The 19596-nt window shown below is 36.5% G+C and overlaps 1 protein-coding gene and 1 pseudogene across 2 annotated transcripts in view; both read left to right on the forward strand.

Moving 5' to 3' along the window:
* Positions 1 to 15980, forward strand: part of ZFYVE16 (zinc finger FYVE-type containing 16) — a 52575-nt gene extending 36595 nt beyond the window's left edge. The window contains exons 12-18 of one of the 2 annotated variants that reach the window (XM_049866638.1): positions 1332 to 1436; positions 1796 to 1943; positions 4256 to 4336; positions 9640 to 9802; positions 10810 to 10915; positions 11265 to 11432; positions 13271 to 15980. In XM_049866638.1, coding sequence (XP_049722595.1) covers positions 1332 to 1436; positions 1796 to 1943; positions 4256 to 4336; positions 9640 to 9802; positions 10810 to 10915; positions 11265 to 11432; positions 13271 to 13432 — 933 coding nt within the window. In that variant the 3' untranslated portion in view covers positions 13433 to 15980. The remainder of the gene's footprint in view (positions 1 to 1331; positions 1437 to 1795; positions 1944 to 4255; positions 4337 to 9639; positions 9803 to 10809; positions 10916 to 11264; positions 11433 to 13270) is intronic. The other variant, XM_049866631.1, reaches the window with a different exon arrangement.
* On the forward strand, positions 8009 to 9423 carry LOC126066048 (40S ribosomal protein S2-like; annotated as a pseudogene).
* Positions 15981 to 19596: the final 3616 nt, after the last annotated feature.

A 19596-nucleotide genomic window follows, 5' to 3' on the forward strand; every position in this document is an offset into this window, starting at 1 on the left:
GCTTTTCAGAATATAATAGCTCCTAATTTGTGTGCAAGAGGGCAGTGGTAGTTCAGGGGTAGAATTCTTACCTTCCATGGGGGAGATCTGGGCTCTTTCCTGGCCAGTGCATCTCGTGTGTAGCCACCATGTATACGTCAGTGGAGTCTTGTATGTTGCTATGATGCTGAGCACCAGTTCAGCAGAGCTTCTAGACCAAGATGGAAAGGCTGGTGGTTCATTTCTGAAAATCAGCCATTGAAAACCCTGTGGATCACAACCGTCCAACCCCATTGTGTGTAAGGAGAAATGAGTTGAGGGCTGACTCCATGGCAGCCCACAACAGTGATTTATGTGTGCCTGACTCTAATTTTTTGTGACTCTAATTGCCTTTTCATTGATTCTGCTGCAGTTCTAACATATTTAGATAATGTGAGACCGCTATACAGTTGTTGAAATTTTAATAAAAGTGTTAATAAAGTTAGTCAGTTTTGTGATTTTGAGCGAACTACGGACTTTGTTTCTTCGTTTGTAATAGGACGGGTTTAATTAGATTACGTCTGAGGTTCCCTTACATCTCTGATTTCTGTAATTTTGTATTTACCTGTTACCATAGTATTATGGATTGAATTATGTCCCCCAGAAATGTGTGTTGTAAATCTTAAACTCTGTGCCTATGGTTATAATCCCATTTGGGAATGGGTTGCCTTTGTTACGGAGACAGGGTTAGTGTAGGGTGTATCTTGAGTCAGTCTCCTTTGAGGTATAAAAGAGGTTAAACAAGTGAGCAGAGCAGAGTTGGGGGACCAGAGATGCCAAAACACGTGAAGATCACCCAGGAGCAGAAGCCCAAACAAACCCGACCTTCCTTCAGAGCCAACAGAGAAAAAAAGCCTTCTTCTAGAGCTGGCACCCTGAATTTGGACTTGTAGCCTCCTAAACTGTGAGAAAATTAATTTCTATTTGTTAGAGCTACCCATTAATGGTATTTCTGTTATAGCAGCACTAGATAACTGAGACACATAGAGAAGTATTTCAGTGGACTCACTTTACTTTATCCATGTTCAGTTTGAAGACCTTTTCTATTTTGAAAGATCTGTAAGTATAAAGAGGAGTTCAGCCCCAAATACTATAGAATTCTTCCTGAGAATGATAGTCTTTGTAATTGATGTGGAGTAGCTGGAAGGATTGGTTGGTTTTCTTTAGCTGGTACTGGCTTCATGGATGGTATTTTGATATTTATGTATCAGAAGCCTTGAACTGATGGATACTCTTAAAAAAAGGTTTACTAAGTGGGTTGATGTTCATGGATAGTAGTTTAAAGATTATGGAAATGTGATTATTTTATGTAGGACCTTCGAAATTACCAGTATACCTTGCATAATATAGATCAGCTCTTGATTCATATGGAAATGGGCAAAAGCTGCATAAAAATACCTCGGAAAAAATATAGCGAAGTAAGTATAATTGCTTTTTTGAATTTTGAAGACAGTTTTTAAACATTGGATTTCCTTAGAATTGTGTCATAATTTTTTGTTTGTTTTGAATCAGACTATTTAATATGCAATGGAAAAAAAACATTATTTTTAAAATTTTAGAGTTTGTTTCCTAGTAAGGAATTTGTTTAGCTACTGTTTTTTTCATCTTTATTCTTAGTGTTTTATTTTAAAGCATTTATATCTTTCACATTCCAGGGAGTTGCCCAGACCAAAATTTGATAATTACGAAGCTGATCAAGAATATGACTTTGAATTATTGTAACCAATAAAGGCATAAAATGTTAATAGCGTTTCTAAATGAGTGTTTTTCCTCCCAGGTAATGAAAGTAATAAATTCTTCTAATGAGCATGTCATTAGCATTGGAGCTAGTTTTAGTACAGAAGCAGATTCTCATCTAGTCTGTGTACAGAATGATGGAGTTTATCAAACACAAGCCAACCGTGCAACTGGCCATCCTAGGAAAGGTGAGAGCTGTGGTTCCTGATGCTAACTCATAAAACCATCTCAATTAATATCATTCCTTTCAAAGGGGAAAATTTGCTGAATTGGTAGTGATAAGGCAGTATACTTTAAAGTTTCCGCTACACAAATAGGTTAAGCAATCCATTCTATTTGTGTTTTTCTCTTGGGTTACATTGCACTTGGAAGATTGTATTCATTTTGATATCATCAGCCCTAGTGCATTCATAGGGTATTACCAGTTTCTTATATAAGTTTGTAGGGACATTTTTGCTTGTTTATATATTCATGCAAACTCATACACACAATTCCTTATTTTGACTTTTTTAAACAAGTCATAACATCTCTTCTGTACCTTGCTTTTTTTGTTGTTGTCGTTAACATACCTTGGAGTTTATTCTATGTTAGTATATGAAGTTTAGGAAGGAGCCCTGCAGGTGCAGCAGTTAAGGGCTTAGCTGCTAACCAAAAGGTCAGCAGTTCGAACCCACCAGTGGCTTTGTGGGAGAAAAGACCTGGCAGTCTATTCCCATAAAGATTATAGCTTAGGGGAAACCCTATGGGGCAGTTCTGCTCTTGTCATATAGGGTCTCTGTGAGTTGGAATCAACTTGACAGCACACAACGACAACAGTATGTAAAGAACTTTTCATTCTACATAACTTTCCATTTTGTAAGTATACATCATTTAACTGTCCCTTATTGGTAGACAGGAAACCCTGGCGGTGTAGTGGTTAAGTACTACGTCTGCTAACCAAAGGGTTGGCAGTTTGAATCCGCCGGGCATTCCTTGGAAACTCTATGGGGCAGTTCTACTCTGTTCTATAGGGTCGCTATGAGTTGAAATCGACTCGACGGCACTGGGTTTGGTTTGGTTTATTGGTAGACATACTTGTTACCCATCCTTGGTTATTTATAAAAATGCTACAGTGAGTAACTTGGTACTTTGGCATTCTGCATACCTGTGAACCTATCTATAGGATAAATTCCTAGAAGTGGAAACATCAGAGTATATGTGCCACTTGTAATTTTAATAGATATTGTCGTGTTATCATTCATAGAGATTGTTGATTTACATTCTCATCAGTAGAAGACATTGGATTTTTCATACCATCACTGACACAGGCTCAAACATTCTGAATAGTACAATTATTAGATACAAACATTAAGTTACCCAGTGGTTAAGAGCTTGGCTGCTAACCAAAAGACCATCAGTTCAAATCCACCAGCTGCTCCTCGGAAACCCTATGGGGCACTTCTACCCTGTTCTGTAGGGTCGCTATGAGTCTGAATTGACTCGACAGCAATGGATTAGGTTTTTTGGTTTATGCAATGTTTTATGTTAATTTTGTTTCCTTTGGGGTTTTTTTTTTTTAATTGTGCATTAGGTGAAAGTTTACAGCTCAAGTTAGTTTCTCATACAAAAATGTATACATATATTATTATTAGACTCTAGTTACTATCTCTATAATGTGACAGCACACTCCCCCTTTCCACCCTGGATTTCCTTTGTCCATTCAACCAGCTCCTATCCCTTTCTGCCTTCTCATCTCACCTCTGGACAGGAGCTGCCCATTTAGTCTCATGTCTCTACTTGAACTAGGAAGCATACTCTTCACAAGTATTACTTTATGTTTTATTGCCCAGTCTAATCTTTGTCTGAAGAGTTGGCTTCTGGAATGGTTTTAGTTCTGGGTTACCACAGAGTCAGGGGGCTGTGTCTTCTGGGGTTCCTATAGTCTCAGACCATTAAATCTGGTCTTTTTATGTGAATTTGATTTCTGCACCCCACTTTTCTCCCGCTTCATCAGGGACTCTCTGTCAGGGCAGTCACTGGTGATAGCCAGGCACATCTAGTTCTTCCGGTTTCAGACTGATGGAGTCTCTGATTTATGTGGTCCTTTTTGTCTCTTGGGCTAATACTTTCCTTGTGTCTTTGGTGTTCTTCATTCTTCTTTGTTCTAGGTGGGTTGGGACCAATTGATGCATCTTAGATGGCTACTCTCAAGCTTTTAATACCCCAGACACCTCTCACCAAAGTGGGATGCAGAACATAATAAACTTTGTTGTGCCAGTTGACCTAGATGTCCCCAGAAACCATGGTCCCCAGACCCTACCCCTGACGTGTTTGGTTGTGTTGTGGAAACTTCTTAGCTTTTGGTTTACCTTTGGTTTTTGGTTAGCTTTCTAATGTAAGGAGTGTGGGCATGACATTCATTGAATACTTCAAATGTGTCATACTCTACAATATGCATTTAACAAATGTAACATGAAATGGGAGGTTAAAATGTAAATAATTGTTGCATTTTTTAAATCAGTGACAGGTGCAAGTTTTGTTGTATTCAATGGAGCTCTAAAACCATCTTCAGGGTTCCTTGCCAAGTCCAGCATAGTTGAAGGTATGAATTTTCACGTTTAAGATTGTTTTAATATAAAGTTGTTTTTCCATTACCTTTTAAAAATGTATTTGCTACCTACAAAAGAATATACATAAGTTATAAAACACAATACCACAGACTTTAGTGAAATTATCTATTTATGCCTCCTTTCTCCTCTCCCCAAGAATTAACCATTGTCCTGAAGATTGTGTTCATCATTTCCTTGCTTAATTTTTTTTTGCTTGGTATATACGTATGCCCCAAAAATGTTTGTTTATTTTTGTTTATTTGGGATATTTATAAAAGTGGTATCGTTCTTCATGTAGTCATATGAAGCTTACTATTTTCACACAACATTGTGTTTCTGAGATTGTTATGTTGTGTCTAACTATAGCTTCTTCATTTTCAGTGCTTTTTGTTGTTGTTAATTGCCTTCGAGTTGGTCATTGCTATTAAATGTTTTATTTTGTGAATGTCTGACAATTTATCTATCTCCTGATCATGAGCATCTGGGTTGTTTCTTGCTTTTTGCTCTTACAAACACTGATGCTAATAACATTCTTAAATGTGTATGTGACATTGGGCACATGCCCAAAGCTTCTCTAGGGTATATATCCAGGGGTAGAATTTCTGGGCTAATGCATAAGTAAATGTGCAACTTCAGAAGATATTGCTAAATTGTTTTTCTAAGTGGTTGTGGCAATTTAAACTACCACTAGAACATATGAAATTTCCCCCTGATTTATGTATTGTTCAAATGTGGTATTATCAAACTACTTAATTTATACCAATCTGTTAGGTGTCTCAAAATATGGTCCTAATTTGTTCCTCTAGTCCTCTCTGGGAGTCCCTAGGTAGTGCAGATAGTGAATGTGCTTGGTTGCTAACCAAAGGTTGGAGGTTCGAGTCTTCCCAGAGATGCCTCAGAAGAAAGACCTGGTGGTCTACTACCCCAAAAATCAGCCGTTGAAAGCCGTATGGGATACAGTTCTGCTGTGGCACACATGGGTTTGCCATGAATCAGAATTGGTTTGAGGGCAACAGTATTCTTCCTTTACTGCCTTTGTGTTAAATAAATATTTTCTAATTTACCATTTGAATTCACTTGTCATTTCATTTTTTTTAAGATATTTTCTTAGTGAGTGCCCTGGAGATTACAGTTGGCATCTTACAACAATATAGTTCAGATGAATTCTAATTTAATTTCAGTAGTATACAAAAATTTTGCTCTTACATGGCTTCAATCCTTCCCCCTACATTTGATTATTGTTATCATAAAATAACATCTTTATGCCTTGTGTATCCATCAACACAGGCTTATAATTATTACTTTATGCAGTTGTCTTTTAAATCAGGTGATAAGAAAGAAAAGAATTACAAACAAAAATACACTTATACTATCTTATACATTTATCTATGTAATTACCTTACTTCTTGTTGTTCTTAGGTGCTATCAAGTCGATTCCAACTTATAGCAACCTTATGTACAAGAGAACAAAAACACCGCCTGGTCCCACACTATCCTTACAGTGGTTACTATGTTTCAGCCCATGGTTGCAGCCACTGTGTCAGTCCATGTCGTTGAGCTTCTTCACTTTTTCACTGACCTACTTTACCAAGCATGATGTGCTTCTCCATTGACTGGTCCCTCCTGATAACATGTCTAGGTCTTTGCTTCTAAGGAACATTCTGAGAGTACTTCTTCCAAGACGGATTTGTTTATTCTTCTGACAGTCCATGGTATGTTCACTATTATTCTTTGCCAACACCATAATTCAAAGGAATCAATTCTTCTTTGGTCTTCCTTATCCATTGTCCAGCTTTCGCGTGCGTATGAGGTGATTGAAAATACCATGGCTTGTGTCAGGTGCACCTTAGTCCTCAAACCAACATCTTTGCTTTTTAACACTTTAAAGAGGTCTTTTGCAGCAGAGGTGCCCAGTGCAATGTGTTGTTTGATTTCTTGATTGTTGCTTAAGTGATCGTTGATCCTGGATTCAAGTAAAATGAAATTCTTGACAACATCCGTATTTTCTCCATTTGTCATGATATTTGCTTATTGGTCCATTTGAGCGGATTTTTGCTTTCTTTATGTTGAGATATAATCCATATGGAAGGATGTGGTCTTTGACCTTCATCAGGAAGTGCTTCAAGGTTTTCAGCTAAGATTCATCCGACATTAGCAATGATATCCTTCATTCCACATCCTCTTCTGAACCTGGCTTGAATTACCTTACTAGTGTTCTTTATTTCTTCGTATGGATTTGAGTTACTGTCTAGTATCTTTTTAGAATTTCTCGTAGAGCAGGTTTGCTAGCAATGAATTCTGTCTGTTTTTGTTTATCTGGCTGGGATTGTCTTAATTTCCCCTTGATTGTTTGAAGGATACTTTTGCTGGATATAGAAATCCAGGTCAACAGTCTTTTCCTATGAGCAATCTGAATATGTCATTTTACTATCTTCTGTCATCTTGTTTCTGATGAGAAGTCAGTTGTTAATTTTATTTAGTACCCCTTGTATATGATGAGTTACTTTTTTGCTGCTGGTTTCATGATTCTTGTTTTGGTTTTTGGCAATTTGATTATGATGTATCTAGGGTGAATCTCTTTGACTTTTATCCTACTAGCAGTTTTCTGAGCTTCTTAGATATGTAGATTAATGTTTTTCATCAAATTCGGGAAGTTTTCTGCCAATTTTTCGAATATTCTTTCTGCCCCTTTTTTCTCTCTCCTCTCTATGCCTTTTTTATCTTATTTTAGACTAAACTATTGTTTTATTGTTTTACTCAATTTTATTTTTTTATATTTTCTTTTTAGCTATATTACTTTATGTATCTGTGTACCATATTTTTGCACAAATAATGTGTACCGTCTACATTTGTTTGCCAACAGTGCCCTCTCCCCAGCAATTCGTAAGTGCTGCTGGGCAGTTTTTTTACATGTTGCTCTAGGGCTAACGATATGCATTCTTAATTTATCAAATCTACTCAGGATCAATATTGTACCATTTCACACCTCACCCTGACCCTTGTAACTTCTGTTTTCCCACCTCACACTTCCCGTTTCTACTTCACACCTTTAACTTCATGCTACAGCTGTAATAACTTTACAACAGTATAACCCTATTTACCTGCCTTCCATCCTTTATGCTGTCATGACTTTTAGGTCTGCTGGCAGCATTATAATTTTTGCTTTAAACAGTCAGTTGTCTTTTAAGGAAATTATTCAAATAATTTTATTTTCTACCAGTAGATTGAGGTTTTTTCTGTATCATTTTCCTTTAGCTTGAAGAACATCCATTAGCATTTTTTTTTGTACAAGTTTTGTGGCTTTCATTTATTTGAAACTGTCATTGTTTCATTCTCATTTCTGAAGGAGACTTGCTACATACAGAACTCTGCTTTAAAAGGTTTTTTTTTTTTTTTGGTCTCATAGCATTTTAAAGATGTCATTTAAGTGTCTCCTGTTCTCCATTGTCTCTAATGAAAAATAAGCCATGATTTTTTTTGTTCTATATTTCACATGCTTTTTTTCTTGGTATGTTTTTAAGATACCCTCTTCATCTCTTTGGTTTTTACCAGTTTAATTGTGACATACCTATATGTAGTTTCCTTTGTATTTTTACTTCTCGGTGTTTATTGTGCTTCTTAGGTATGTGTATGAATATTTTAAAGACTTAATTTCCAAACTCTGTTTTGCCTGCGGATTTTATAAGGGGTTCATTTTGGTTTTATTAGGGTGTATGTTATCAAAGTGTTAAAAAGGTCTTTCTACTTTGACAGTCCAGACCACCAGCATTGCTTGACTTCTGGTATCTCTGTTCTGTTCTCAACCTCATAACAGCTATTCTCTGGTAGGCCTCATCTAGTTCCATTTAATGTACCCCCAGCTCTAGACCAAAGAGCTCAGAAGGGATTCTCCGACACATAAGCTATTATAAAACTTAGAGGGGCACTGTGAGGAAATTATCTCCAGATAGAGAGCCCAAGTGATTGTGGACTCACCTCTTGAGTTCCCCTTTAGGGCCCACAGTACTATATGACCTATTGTCTAGTACTTGAAAATAACTGCCTCCCAGTTTTATGGCTGGTTGTCACGAAAGGGATATTCTGGTACCAGTTACTTCATCATAGCCAGGAGCAGAATTTCTCACCCTTATTTGTGTAACCTTAAAAAAAAAAAATCCTTGCTTTTTCTCCAAGAAAACACCAAATGGCAGATGACGCCGGTGCAGCGGGAGGGCCTGGAGGCCCCAGGGGCCTGGGGATGGGAACCCGTGGCGGTTTCCACGGAGGCATTGGCAGTGGCCTGCGGGACCAGGGTCGTGGCCGGGGCTGGGGCTGAGGCCGGGGTCACGGAGCTCGCGGAGGCAAAGCCGAAGATAAGGAATGGCTTCCGGTTGCCAAGCTGGGCCACCTGGTCAAGGATATGAAGATCAAGTCCCTGGAGGAGATCTGTCGCTTCTCCCTGCCTATCAAGGAGTCTGAGATCATTGACTTCTTCTTGGGGATGGCCCTAAAGGATGAGGTTTTGAAAATCATGTCTGTGCAGAAGCAGACGCGTGCTGGCCAGCGGACCAGATTCAGGGCATTTGTTGCCATTGGGGACTACAACGGCCGTGTTGGCCTAGGTTTGAAGTGTTCTAAGGAAGTGGCCACCACCATCCGTGGGGCCATCATTCTGGCCAAGCTCTCCATTGTCCCTGTGCGGCGAGGCTACTGGGGAAACAAGATCAGCAAGCCCCATACTGTTCCCTGCAAGGTGACTGGCTGCTGTGGTTCTGTGCTGGTGCACCTCATCCCTGCACCCAGGGGCACTGGCATAGTCTCAGCCCCTGTGCCCAAGAAACTGTTGATGATGGCTGGTATCGATGACTGCTACACCTCAGCCAGGGGCTGCACTGCCACCCTGGGCAACTTTGCTAAGGCCACTTTTGATGCTATCTCCAAGACCTACAGCTATTTCACCCCTGATCTCTGGAAGGAGACTGTGTTCACCAAGTCTCCCTACCAGGAATTTACTGACCACCTGGTAAAGACTCACACCGGAGTCTCCGTGCAGAGAACCTAAGCTCCAGCTGTGGCCACCTCGTAGTGATTTTTATATAAGAAAAATAAAGTGAATTAAGCCTGTTTAAAAAAAAAAAAAATCCTTAAAACTGTTTTTTTTTTTTACTTCCCAGTACAAAACAGCAATTAAGATGACTTAACAGATGATTTAAAACCTTTATTTTTCACAGAATATATTTTGATAATCAATTTTATGGCTTAGGTATGCAGATTGATATTTGATAAAAGAAATGTGAAACCTAACTCTCATTTCTAGATGGCCTTATGGTACAAATAACTCCAGAGACCATGGATGGCTTGCGGCTAGCTCTACGAGAGCAAAAAGACTTTAAAATTACATGTGGGAAAGTCGATGCAGTAGACCTGAGAGAATATGTGGATATCTGCTGGGTAGATTCTGAAGAGAAAGGAAACAAAGAGTAAGATTTTGTTGTTGTTGTTTAATTACTAAAATATAATAAATTTGGCGGACAGTATAATAACATCCTGTTAATAAAATTAAGTGTTTTATAAATGAACTTAGAATTTTACCATTAATTTAAATGGTTGTATGCCAATTAATGAATGTAGTATTTTCTTTTCCTACATGTATCTTAGCAGCCTAATGTGCATTTTCTTGGTCAGGGTGCTGTAAATTATTAAAGGGTGGTCAATTTGAGAGATGGCTAATGATAAAAGATCCGTTAGGTAGAGGTGTGGGCTTGATGCCAGGGCTGAAAAAAGCAAGACACTTTTTTTGTCATATATAGTTATTTTTGTGCAGGTAAAGTAAAGGATTCCCTTCGGATGATTATTCTGCATTATATTGATTCACTGTAAATACAGAAATCAGAATTTAATAATAAATACATGAGAGTCCTTACAGAATGTCACTGCCATTCCTTCTTTTCAGTTACCCACTTTCTTTTTTTGAGATTGGCTTAGCGGTCTAGAGCAAAGAAAGATGAGGAGGGCTAATGCTGAAGGATTCCAAAATAAAATTTTTTAATTCGTTAGACCGCTTTTCTGTTAGACTGTTTAGTGTTCTAAACCTCAGGTCTGGATTAGTTTCATGAGAAAATAGACTAGACAATCAAGAAATCTTGGTAAATGGATGTAAACTACAGACTTAATCATTTTGCGTATAGAGATACCTTCTTGTTGCTTTAAATTTATAGCTGTTATAAGTTTTCTCCTCATTCCGTATGTTTAAATCTAATAATTCATTTAATAGAAAGCACTGTGGCACTAATGGATCCCTGGTGGTGCAGTGGTTAAGAGCTCAGCTGCCAACCAAAAGGTCAGCAGTTTGAATCCACCAGCTGCTCCTTGCAAACCCTGTGGGGCAGTTCCCTATCATACTGCGTTGCTGTGAGTCGAAATCAACTTGATGACTGTGGGTTTTGGTGGCACTAATAATTCTATTGCATTATGTTTTGTTTTGTAGTGTTGTCAGTTCAGTGGATGGAATATCATTACAAGGATTTCCAAGTGAAAAAATAAAACTGGAAACAGATTTTGAAACTGATGAAAAGATTGTGAAGTGTACTGAGGTAACTGAGAAAGGGGATTCTCCCTTTGATGTTGTTTTGTTTTTTTAATTTAGAAATTTTGCGTTACTCAACCTCTGAATATTTAAGTGCAGAATTAACAAGGCTTTCTTTGCTACAAATTGACTCTAGGCAAAAATAGCTAAACTATTTCCATATTCTATAACCTTTGGTTTTAAATTTTTATTTATAGTTTACATTTGGCAATAGATACAGAATGTTTTTAACTAGTGAATTTCATGGTACGGACATCAGGATTTTATTAATAAAGTTGAATCCAAAGCAGCAATTGTATGCTTTTAGTTATTTTTAATCTTAATCATGACTTGTTTCCTAATTAAATACATTTCAGGTGTTCTACTTTCTAAAGGACCAGGACTTACCTGTTTCAGCAACTTGTTATCAGTTTGCAAAAGAAATTGCCATGGCTTGTAGTGCTGCACTGTGCCCTCATCTGAAAACTCTAAAGAGTAATGGGATGAATAAAATTGGACTCAGAGTTTCCACTGACACTGATATGGTGAGGCATGTTTTTGTGTTGTATTTTTCAAGTAAATGTACATTAAAATGATATCAGAGGGGATGGTAATAATCAAAAGTTTTTTCTTTAACCTTTTATTTTGAGATGAAAGAAGGGAATTAAATTTTGTTGAGTATCAGGTATGTGCTACATACTTTACATACATTCTCTTTTTTAACCTCCACAACAGGGGTTAGCAAACTTTTTGGTAAAGAACCAGACAGTAAATTTTTTAGGTGCTCTGGTTTATGTGATTCCTATCACAGCTATTCACTTCTGCCATTGTAGTGCCAAAACAGCCACACGTATGTACACATGTATGTAAACAGTAGTAAAAGCATGAGTGTGGGTGGTTCCAGTGAAACTCTTATTTACAAAAACAGGTGCCAGGGCAGATTTGGCCCACAGGGCATAGTTTACCAGCTTCTGCTCCACAATAGTCCTGCCTGTTTTTTTTTTTTTTTCTTTTTTGTATTAATCTGACTAGATTCTATATTCACATGATTTAAAACTACAAAGTCTGAACGTATATACATAACACCCCTAGAGAACTGCATTCATATGGTATTCTATGTACTTGATGGCCCCAGGAAGTATGAACTGCAGACTACAACGTAAGTGGTGTCCACCGAGTTGTATAAGGCCTTTAACCTCCTTTGACACTGTTATTTTTTTAAGTTGCTTTTTTCACTTCCCATATCTTAGAGATATTCTTTATTAGTATGTATTCTTTTTAACCATTACATAGTAGTCAGTTGTATAAATGTACGATAATTTATTTAACTAGTTTGTCATGCATGTCCAGTATGTGTTGATTGACGTATAGGTGGTCCACAGTATTTGCGTTTGTGTGAGTTTGAGTGTATCCACAAGAAATATTCCTAGAAGTAGTTGCGAGTCTCAGTATGTACTCAATAGATATTACCAAATTGCTCACAAATAGGCTATGCAAATATGATGTATTTCCACCAGCATTTTTGCTAAGTTTTCTTTCCCCTTTATCAAAGCAATGTAAACAAACATTTGAACTTTGCCAATTTGATAGGTGAAAAATGGTATCCCCTGTATTATTTTAATGTACATTTCTCTTAAAAGTGATGATGATCATCTTACTTGTAACAACCATTTGTTTTCTTAACTTTCAATTCATATCTGGTAAGTGTATTTTGTACCTGTTTTCAGTATCCTGTATAATAGATGTACAACGCAGGTTCTTTGTTGGAATGGTTAATTTAAATGTGAGCAAGTTTCACGTGCTGATGGTTTGCTTTTCTTCAGCCTGGATGTTTTATACTCCTAGTTCTTATTAGAAAGGGACGTTATGTTTTCACCTCACTGTTAAAAGTCCCGTTTCCAAGGAAGCACCTGACAATTATTTGTTATTTGAATAAGCACTGCGAATATTTCCTTTTTAGTCAAATGTATTAAAGTGTAATTTTCACACCAGCCTCGAGATTAAATACAACAAATCTGAAATATTTTTAAGTGGAATTTTTTTAATACTGTGAGGTTTTTATTTAAGTCATGTTGGTCACTATTCAAAGCCTTGACCCTTTAACGTGTTGATTTGTTCATAGAGAGGAAACCTAAAGTATGAACTAGTAGCCATTTTTTTTTTTTTTTTATGATATCTGTGGGAAGGAAAATTATAATTATGTGGTAGATGGATAAAATAAATGTAGGAGAATGAAGAACATTTATACATAAAATATCAAGTGTTTCATTAACAACGCTTAAACTGAATGACATTTAAAAATTTTTTTTATTTATCTGCTGAGCTAAACAAGATTGCTTATCTTCAAGGGTCGATGAAGAATTTTTTTTTTTTTTTTTTTCAGGTTGAATTTCAGGCAGGATCTGAAGGTCGTCTTCTTCCTCAGCATTATCTAAATGATCTCGATAGTGCTTTGATCCCTGTCATCCATGGTGGAACCTCCAACTCTACTAGTTTACCATTAGAAATAGAATTAGTATTTTTCATTATAGAAAATCTTTTTTAGTGGGAGGATGTGTCATATTAAATATTACAAAGTGATTTGTTAGAACTCTGGCACTAAAACTGAAGTGCTTTGCACTAAATATTTACACTAAAAGCAAATATGTTTGATATTTGAAACACATAAGCTTTGCTTTTTAGGCAGGAATTGTCTTTTTAAATCATAAGCATGACATTTAAAACTCCAAAAATTGAAGGGAGTTACAAGTACTAAAAAAGCAAGAACTTCTTCTGCCTAAGAAATAGTGACATTTACTGTGTCATTAAGTGCTAAGCCAAAGTGTCTGCACTTAGGTATACCTCTTTATGCCAATAACGGTTTTAATGACAGCTATCTTCAGATGTAACCTTGTGGGGGAATATCAGTTCTGTGTATATGCCAGTTAGATTGCTGGCTTCTAAACTCTGTTAGAAATGCATTGCAGTGGCACAGGCCAGTTTTCAGAGCATAGACTTAAATGATAATTCTTTGAATAAAGCAGATAACTTAATTGTGTAACTGGAGTGGAGATCTACCTCCATGATTAGATAAACTCTGATTGTTTGAATTAAAACCAGAATTTTGCCTTTTTTCTTCTCGAATTATATATATATATATATGTTTTTTCTTGATTAAATGGGTATACTTAAATAAATTGTGGGTGCTTTAGGACCTCGTGCTTCTATAGTTAAGTATATTGTTTTTATAGAGAGAACATATGATTTGGTATGTGTTTTATAAATCTTTAATAATTTATAAGTAGGTGATATTTTTCTATTACAGTGCATTATTTCCCCGCCTTTCCTTCCAAAGTATACCACTGTGTTTAACACTTGTAAGAGAGACAGCAGGCCAGATGACCCCGGAGGTAGTCATAATGTAGCAATAAATGAAGCAATGAAGCAAGCTTTTTTTTACTTCCACTTTAATCCTTAGAATTTTCTTGGCAACTCTTCGTATTTTCGTGGATACCAATGTATTAAGTATAAATTTTAATGAACTAATTACTTTTGTGTATTTAAATTCTTTATATGGCAGTCATTTTTGATAATGGAATATTAACATAAGTTAAACTCTGTATTTGAAGGATACATGAAACTTGTGCTTGAGTTACAGAGGTCCTTTGACCCAGATCACATTTCAGAAGCTGTTGCAGAGCTTTCCTTTTTACTTCAAACAGCGAAACAAAAGTCTGTGTGTTAAAAAAAAAAAAAAGTAAAGGGCATATTTTGATTACTCCTGTCATTTAAGTTATATAAAACTATCATTATTTTGATTTTTTTTTATTATGTGGAGTATATATATATGTTTTTGTATCAAAAACACTCCTTGTATATCTCAAGAAAAAGAAATTACACACAATAGCCCCATTTTAAGAAAAATACTTGTGAAGCATCTCAACTTGAAGACAATGTCAGGGTTTTAACTCAGGATCTGAGGTCTCAGGCTAGAAGAGAGTGAGAATTTTAATCAGTTTGGACATATGGTTCCTACTGAATCACATCCATCTGTAGTACTAGCTAAAGAGACCCAGTGTGAGGGAGAGTATCAGTTTTCTGGAGTAACTACTTCGTAAACAGTGTAAAGTGTTGCAGATATTCAATGAAATGGCAACTTGTGAAATTTATTGAAATGGTATAAGATAAAAAGAATGAAGCTCAATTTGGGTGTTTTTTTTAATATATTATTTTTATTTTGCAGTGTAATTAATTGCACAGCCTGCAAATACTGAATTTACCTTAGAATAATCAAATGGTGGAGGGCTATCTCCATGGTAGGATAGTTTTGGATTTGCTTTCATAAAGTCTGTATCTTCAGTAAAAATTGGAATTACATGCCTCAAGTTTATAGTCACATTTTAAAATGTTCTGTGTAGATGTATATTTCTGAATGCATTTGTTACTTTTTGGGTCATGTTCTTCACATTGGTACTTATTTTGAAATTTAGGATTTTTTACAGGTAAAGAAGTAGAATGAGTCTTTGTGCTCAGTCTGCAATGATATATTTTTGGTCTTCCCTTTCTCTGAATTTTGAAATATGAAGTAAAATCTGGCCCATTTGTTTTATGCAGCCATCCCACAAACTGTGTGTATCTGAATACTGTATACTTACTATGTGCACAGCACTTTATTAGACTCTTTTGGTTGAAAAATGAATAAAACAGTTCTTTCCTTCTTGGAGCCAAATGTGTGGAACAGATAATTATCATATACAGTAAAACCTGTGAAAGCTGGAACCTGAGTAAGGTGGAACCCTGTCAAGAAGGAAAACTCAAATATTTTCTACTAAAAGGAACAATACAAAAGTGCTAAGACTGCACCCTGTCAATGGTGGAAAACTTACTAGACCCAGAAAACAAGGCAGTCCTGTTAAGTTCTGGCTCTCACAGGTTTCATTGTAGACAAAGTAATTGCTGTAATAGAGATATGAATTTCACTAGGTGATTGGAAAACAACCCAGGAGGATAACCATACCAATAATGAGAAGGCAGTCTGAGAATCTGTTAGTCAGCATTAAACTTGTATAGGAAACAAAATACAAGAGTTGAAAAGTGGAAAAATATTATGTAGACAGACTGAACTTTCTTTTTAAAAGGAATCTAAACCAGTCTTCTATGTTACCTGAATATCTCACCTTAAAATTTAATCATAAAAGTAGTAGCCTGACTGTGGTGTCTCAATTGCCCAGTTTATAGCAGCAAAACTTAAGTATAGTTTCTTAAATAAAGAATAGTATTTTTCTTTTTTTAATATGAGCACAACTTTAATAATATGGCTCAAATTTTAGAAGAAAACATTTTGAAATAAACCTCCAGTCATTCTAGGTCTTAATTTTTTTCTTTGTTGTTTTTTTAGAAAATGTTTCTTACATGTCATAGATACAAATAGTTCAAAATTCAAAACAAATAATTAAAAATTTATCAGTGTAAGTTTTGCTCTATGCATCTGTCCCCTTTTCATTCTCCAACTTCAGTGGGTAATTTTTTATTAGTTTCTTATATATCTTCCCAGTGTTTGGGTACAGTGGCAACAAATACGAATATATATTCTTACCTCCCCCCCCCCCCAATTTCTTACACAAAATGTAGTAGTAGTTATACACTGAAGAACACAATTTCACCTCCTCAGGTTTTTTGGGTTATGTGGTTTATATTTAGGATTTTAAAGGATTCATTGCTTCTGCCAAACCATTTTAATTGAGTGATTAATAAAAGCATCTTAATTGCAGAAAGGCAAGAAGAAAACCTGTAATTGGAATTATGACCGTATGTTTCAGTAGGAAACCATTTTTTTATAACAAAAATTTTATTACTAAATAATTTCAAGGCTATTTGTATTTGCACCATATTTTAAAATTTTATTTTTTCCTACTATAAGCCTTGCCAAATATATCTTTTAATACTTAATTGATACAGTATTTTATCTTGCTTCAGAATTTTTGTAGTTTTTATCTTGTTCTTTATCTCCTGTTTGGGATTTTGCTTGGAATGCTCTGAAGTTTAACGTTTAATACCTTTTGGGAAACACTGTTTACATTTGCACTGATATAATTACAACCATATTTTTATGCGTTTGACAGATGAAATAGATCTAATGCATGTTCTTTATCATGAACCTCTGGATATAATAAAGGTTTTGAATTTTTGGTAAAATAAGGCAGCCAAGATGGCTCTCAGCTATCTCCCATGTCCTGGTGTTCACAGCCTTGTGTAGTCCCCATCCATGCTGTACCAGTATTGCTCTTTGTGACCAGGAGAATCTGGCAGAAATGATGGGATGTCCCTTCAGAGGTTAGGTTATAAAAGACTAGTTTCCATCTTTGATGCAGTCTCTAAGTTGGGTCACTCACTTTGGGAAAACAAGCTGCCATGGCATGAGAGGCTTCCACTTGAGGAACTGAAGCCCCCTGCCAACAGCCCCATGAGTGAATCTTCCATCTCCAGTCAAGCCTTCAGATTTGAGCCCCAGCCAACAGCTTGACTGCAACGTCAGGTGAATCACCCATCTAAGCGAATCTCAGATTCTTGACCCTCAGAAACCACGTGAAATGATGTCTGTTTTGTTAAGCTGCACAGTATTGAGGTAGTTTGTTAAATGCAGCAATACCTTCGAGCAGCCCTAAGTAAAGATTGCTAAAATGATTAATTGTTCTGACAAACGTTTCTGTTTACATTTATGGATTCCATGCCACATGTAGTATGTGTCAGGTGCAGAAAATACCAAGAGAAAAGGTAGGGTTTAGCCATGTAGAAACAAAGATGCAGTTGTGGCAAACTTCCCAGTAACTGTATGCTAAGATTTCAGACCCATGCACCTGCTGAAAAAACTAACACTAAAAATACAAAGATCATCTTAAAACACCAAAAAGATTTTAAGAGAATAATACTCCAAAAATGAAGAGAAATTAAGCGAGCACAGGGACCTATTTTGACAATCTTATAGGACAGAGACAAAAATCAAAGTTTAGAAGGTGGTGAATCTAACAGGAGACCCGCTCCCCCCACCCCCCCCCCGAAACATTTCACCTTTAGGCTGAGCATAAACTAGGGTGTAGTCCTGGCAATGCTGTGGGGAGGCTTAAGCCCTGCCTTCCAGCCAGAACACCAAAAAGGGGGAATCTGGAAACCAGAGAGTGGGGGAATATCACAGGTAGGGGGAATTGAAGGAGGGCGGGGAGAGTTCCCTTTGAGTTGATCCCAACCCATGAAGGCCCCACGTGTGTCGGAGTAGAGCCATGCTTTACAGGGTTTTCAGTGGCTGATTTTTCAGAAGTAGATTGCCAGGCCTTCCGAACTGAAGAAAGGGAACCTTTTAATCTGTGTGTTAAATTTGGGTTCACTTGCAATCTGTATGAGACTGACTAGAACCAGCACAGCAAAGGTTTTGAAGACTATTGTGTAGACCACCATCAGATTTTTAGACTGGCCTCTGGGTGGCAGTATAAAGGCTTTGAAAATTAATGCTGGAAACAGCCCATGAAAGCTGGCCAGGATGTGCGGTCCAATCCTAACTGGATCGGCTGCTTGCTACAACAAAACCACACCAAACCTGACATTCTGAAGATTTAAACCTGACCCAGAAACAATCCAAAATTAACGTATAAAAAAGAACTAGGAAAATCTAAACTTTAAGAAAAGACAGAAACCTGAGGCTACCCAAATGTTAGAATTACCAGAAAAAGGCTTAAAACTAGCTATTTTAACTATGCTCCAAAAAGCAAAGCAAACACTCTTGAATGGAAAGAAGCTCTCAACAAAGAAATAGAAGTTATATTTAAAAAAAAAAAATTAAATTGAGACCAAACTCACTGGTCTCAATAGGAGAATGGAGATGACTAAAGGAAGAATCAGTGACCTTGAAGATTGATCCACAGAAATTCAGTAGGGAGAACAAGTGGGGAAAAAAAGAATTGCTTTGGGGACCTGTGGGGTAAATTTAAAAAGTCTAATATTTGTGTCATATAAGCCCCAAAAGGAAAGGAGGAAGACTGGAAGAAAAAATCTAAAGACATAATAGCTAAAAAAACAAGATTTTGGCTAAAGACATAAATTTACATGCATGTACATATAATTACATTTAAAGCCACTCTACTGGCACTCAAAATTTCCGAACACTCAAAAGTACAGAAAATAGTATGATGGGCCCCATATATCCCTTATGCTTCAATACTTGGATTCAATAATTTTCAAGATTTGCCACTTCACCTACTATTCCTTTGCAGAAGTATTTTAAAGCAAATCTCAGACATCATTTCATGCCACATACTTCAGTATGCAACTCTGAAAAAAGGACAGTGAATACTGTCAGTAGAATCTATGAAAATATTGAACTAATACTATGATCAGTAGGTCATAAAACTTTAGTACAGCAACTGATACCATCAAGACAGTGAAAAGACAATCCACAGGAGAAAATATTTGTAAGTCATATCTCTGTTAAGGGACTTAAAACCATACTATAAAGAACTTGTATAACTCAATAACAACAAAAATACAAATAATTTAAAAATGGGCAAAGGATTTGAATAGACATTTCTCCAAAGAAGATATACAAACGGCCAATAAGCACATGAAAAGATGCTCAATATCATTAGCCATTAGGGAAATGCAAATCAAGACCACAATGAGATACTACACACCCACTTGTTAGCTGCCATCGCATCAGTTCCAAATCATAGTGACCCAATG

The sequence above is a fragment of the Elephas maximus genome, chromosome 2, assembly GCF_024166365.1.
Source record: "Elephas maximus indicus isolate mEleMax1 chromosome 2, mEleMax1 primary haplotype, whole genome shotgun sequence".
Taxonomy (NCBI): domain Eukaryota; kingdom Metazoa; phylum Chordata; class Mammalia; order Proboscidea; family Elephantidae; genus Elephas; species Elephas maximus.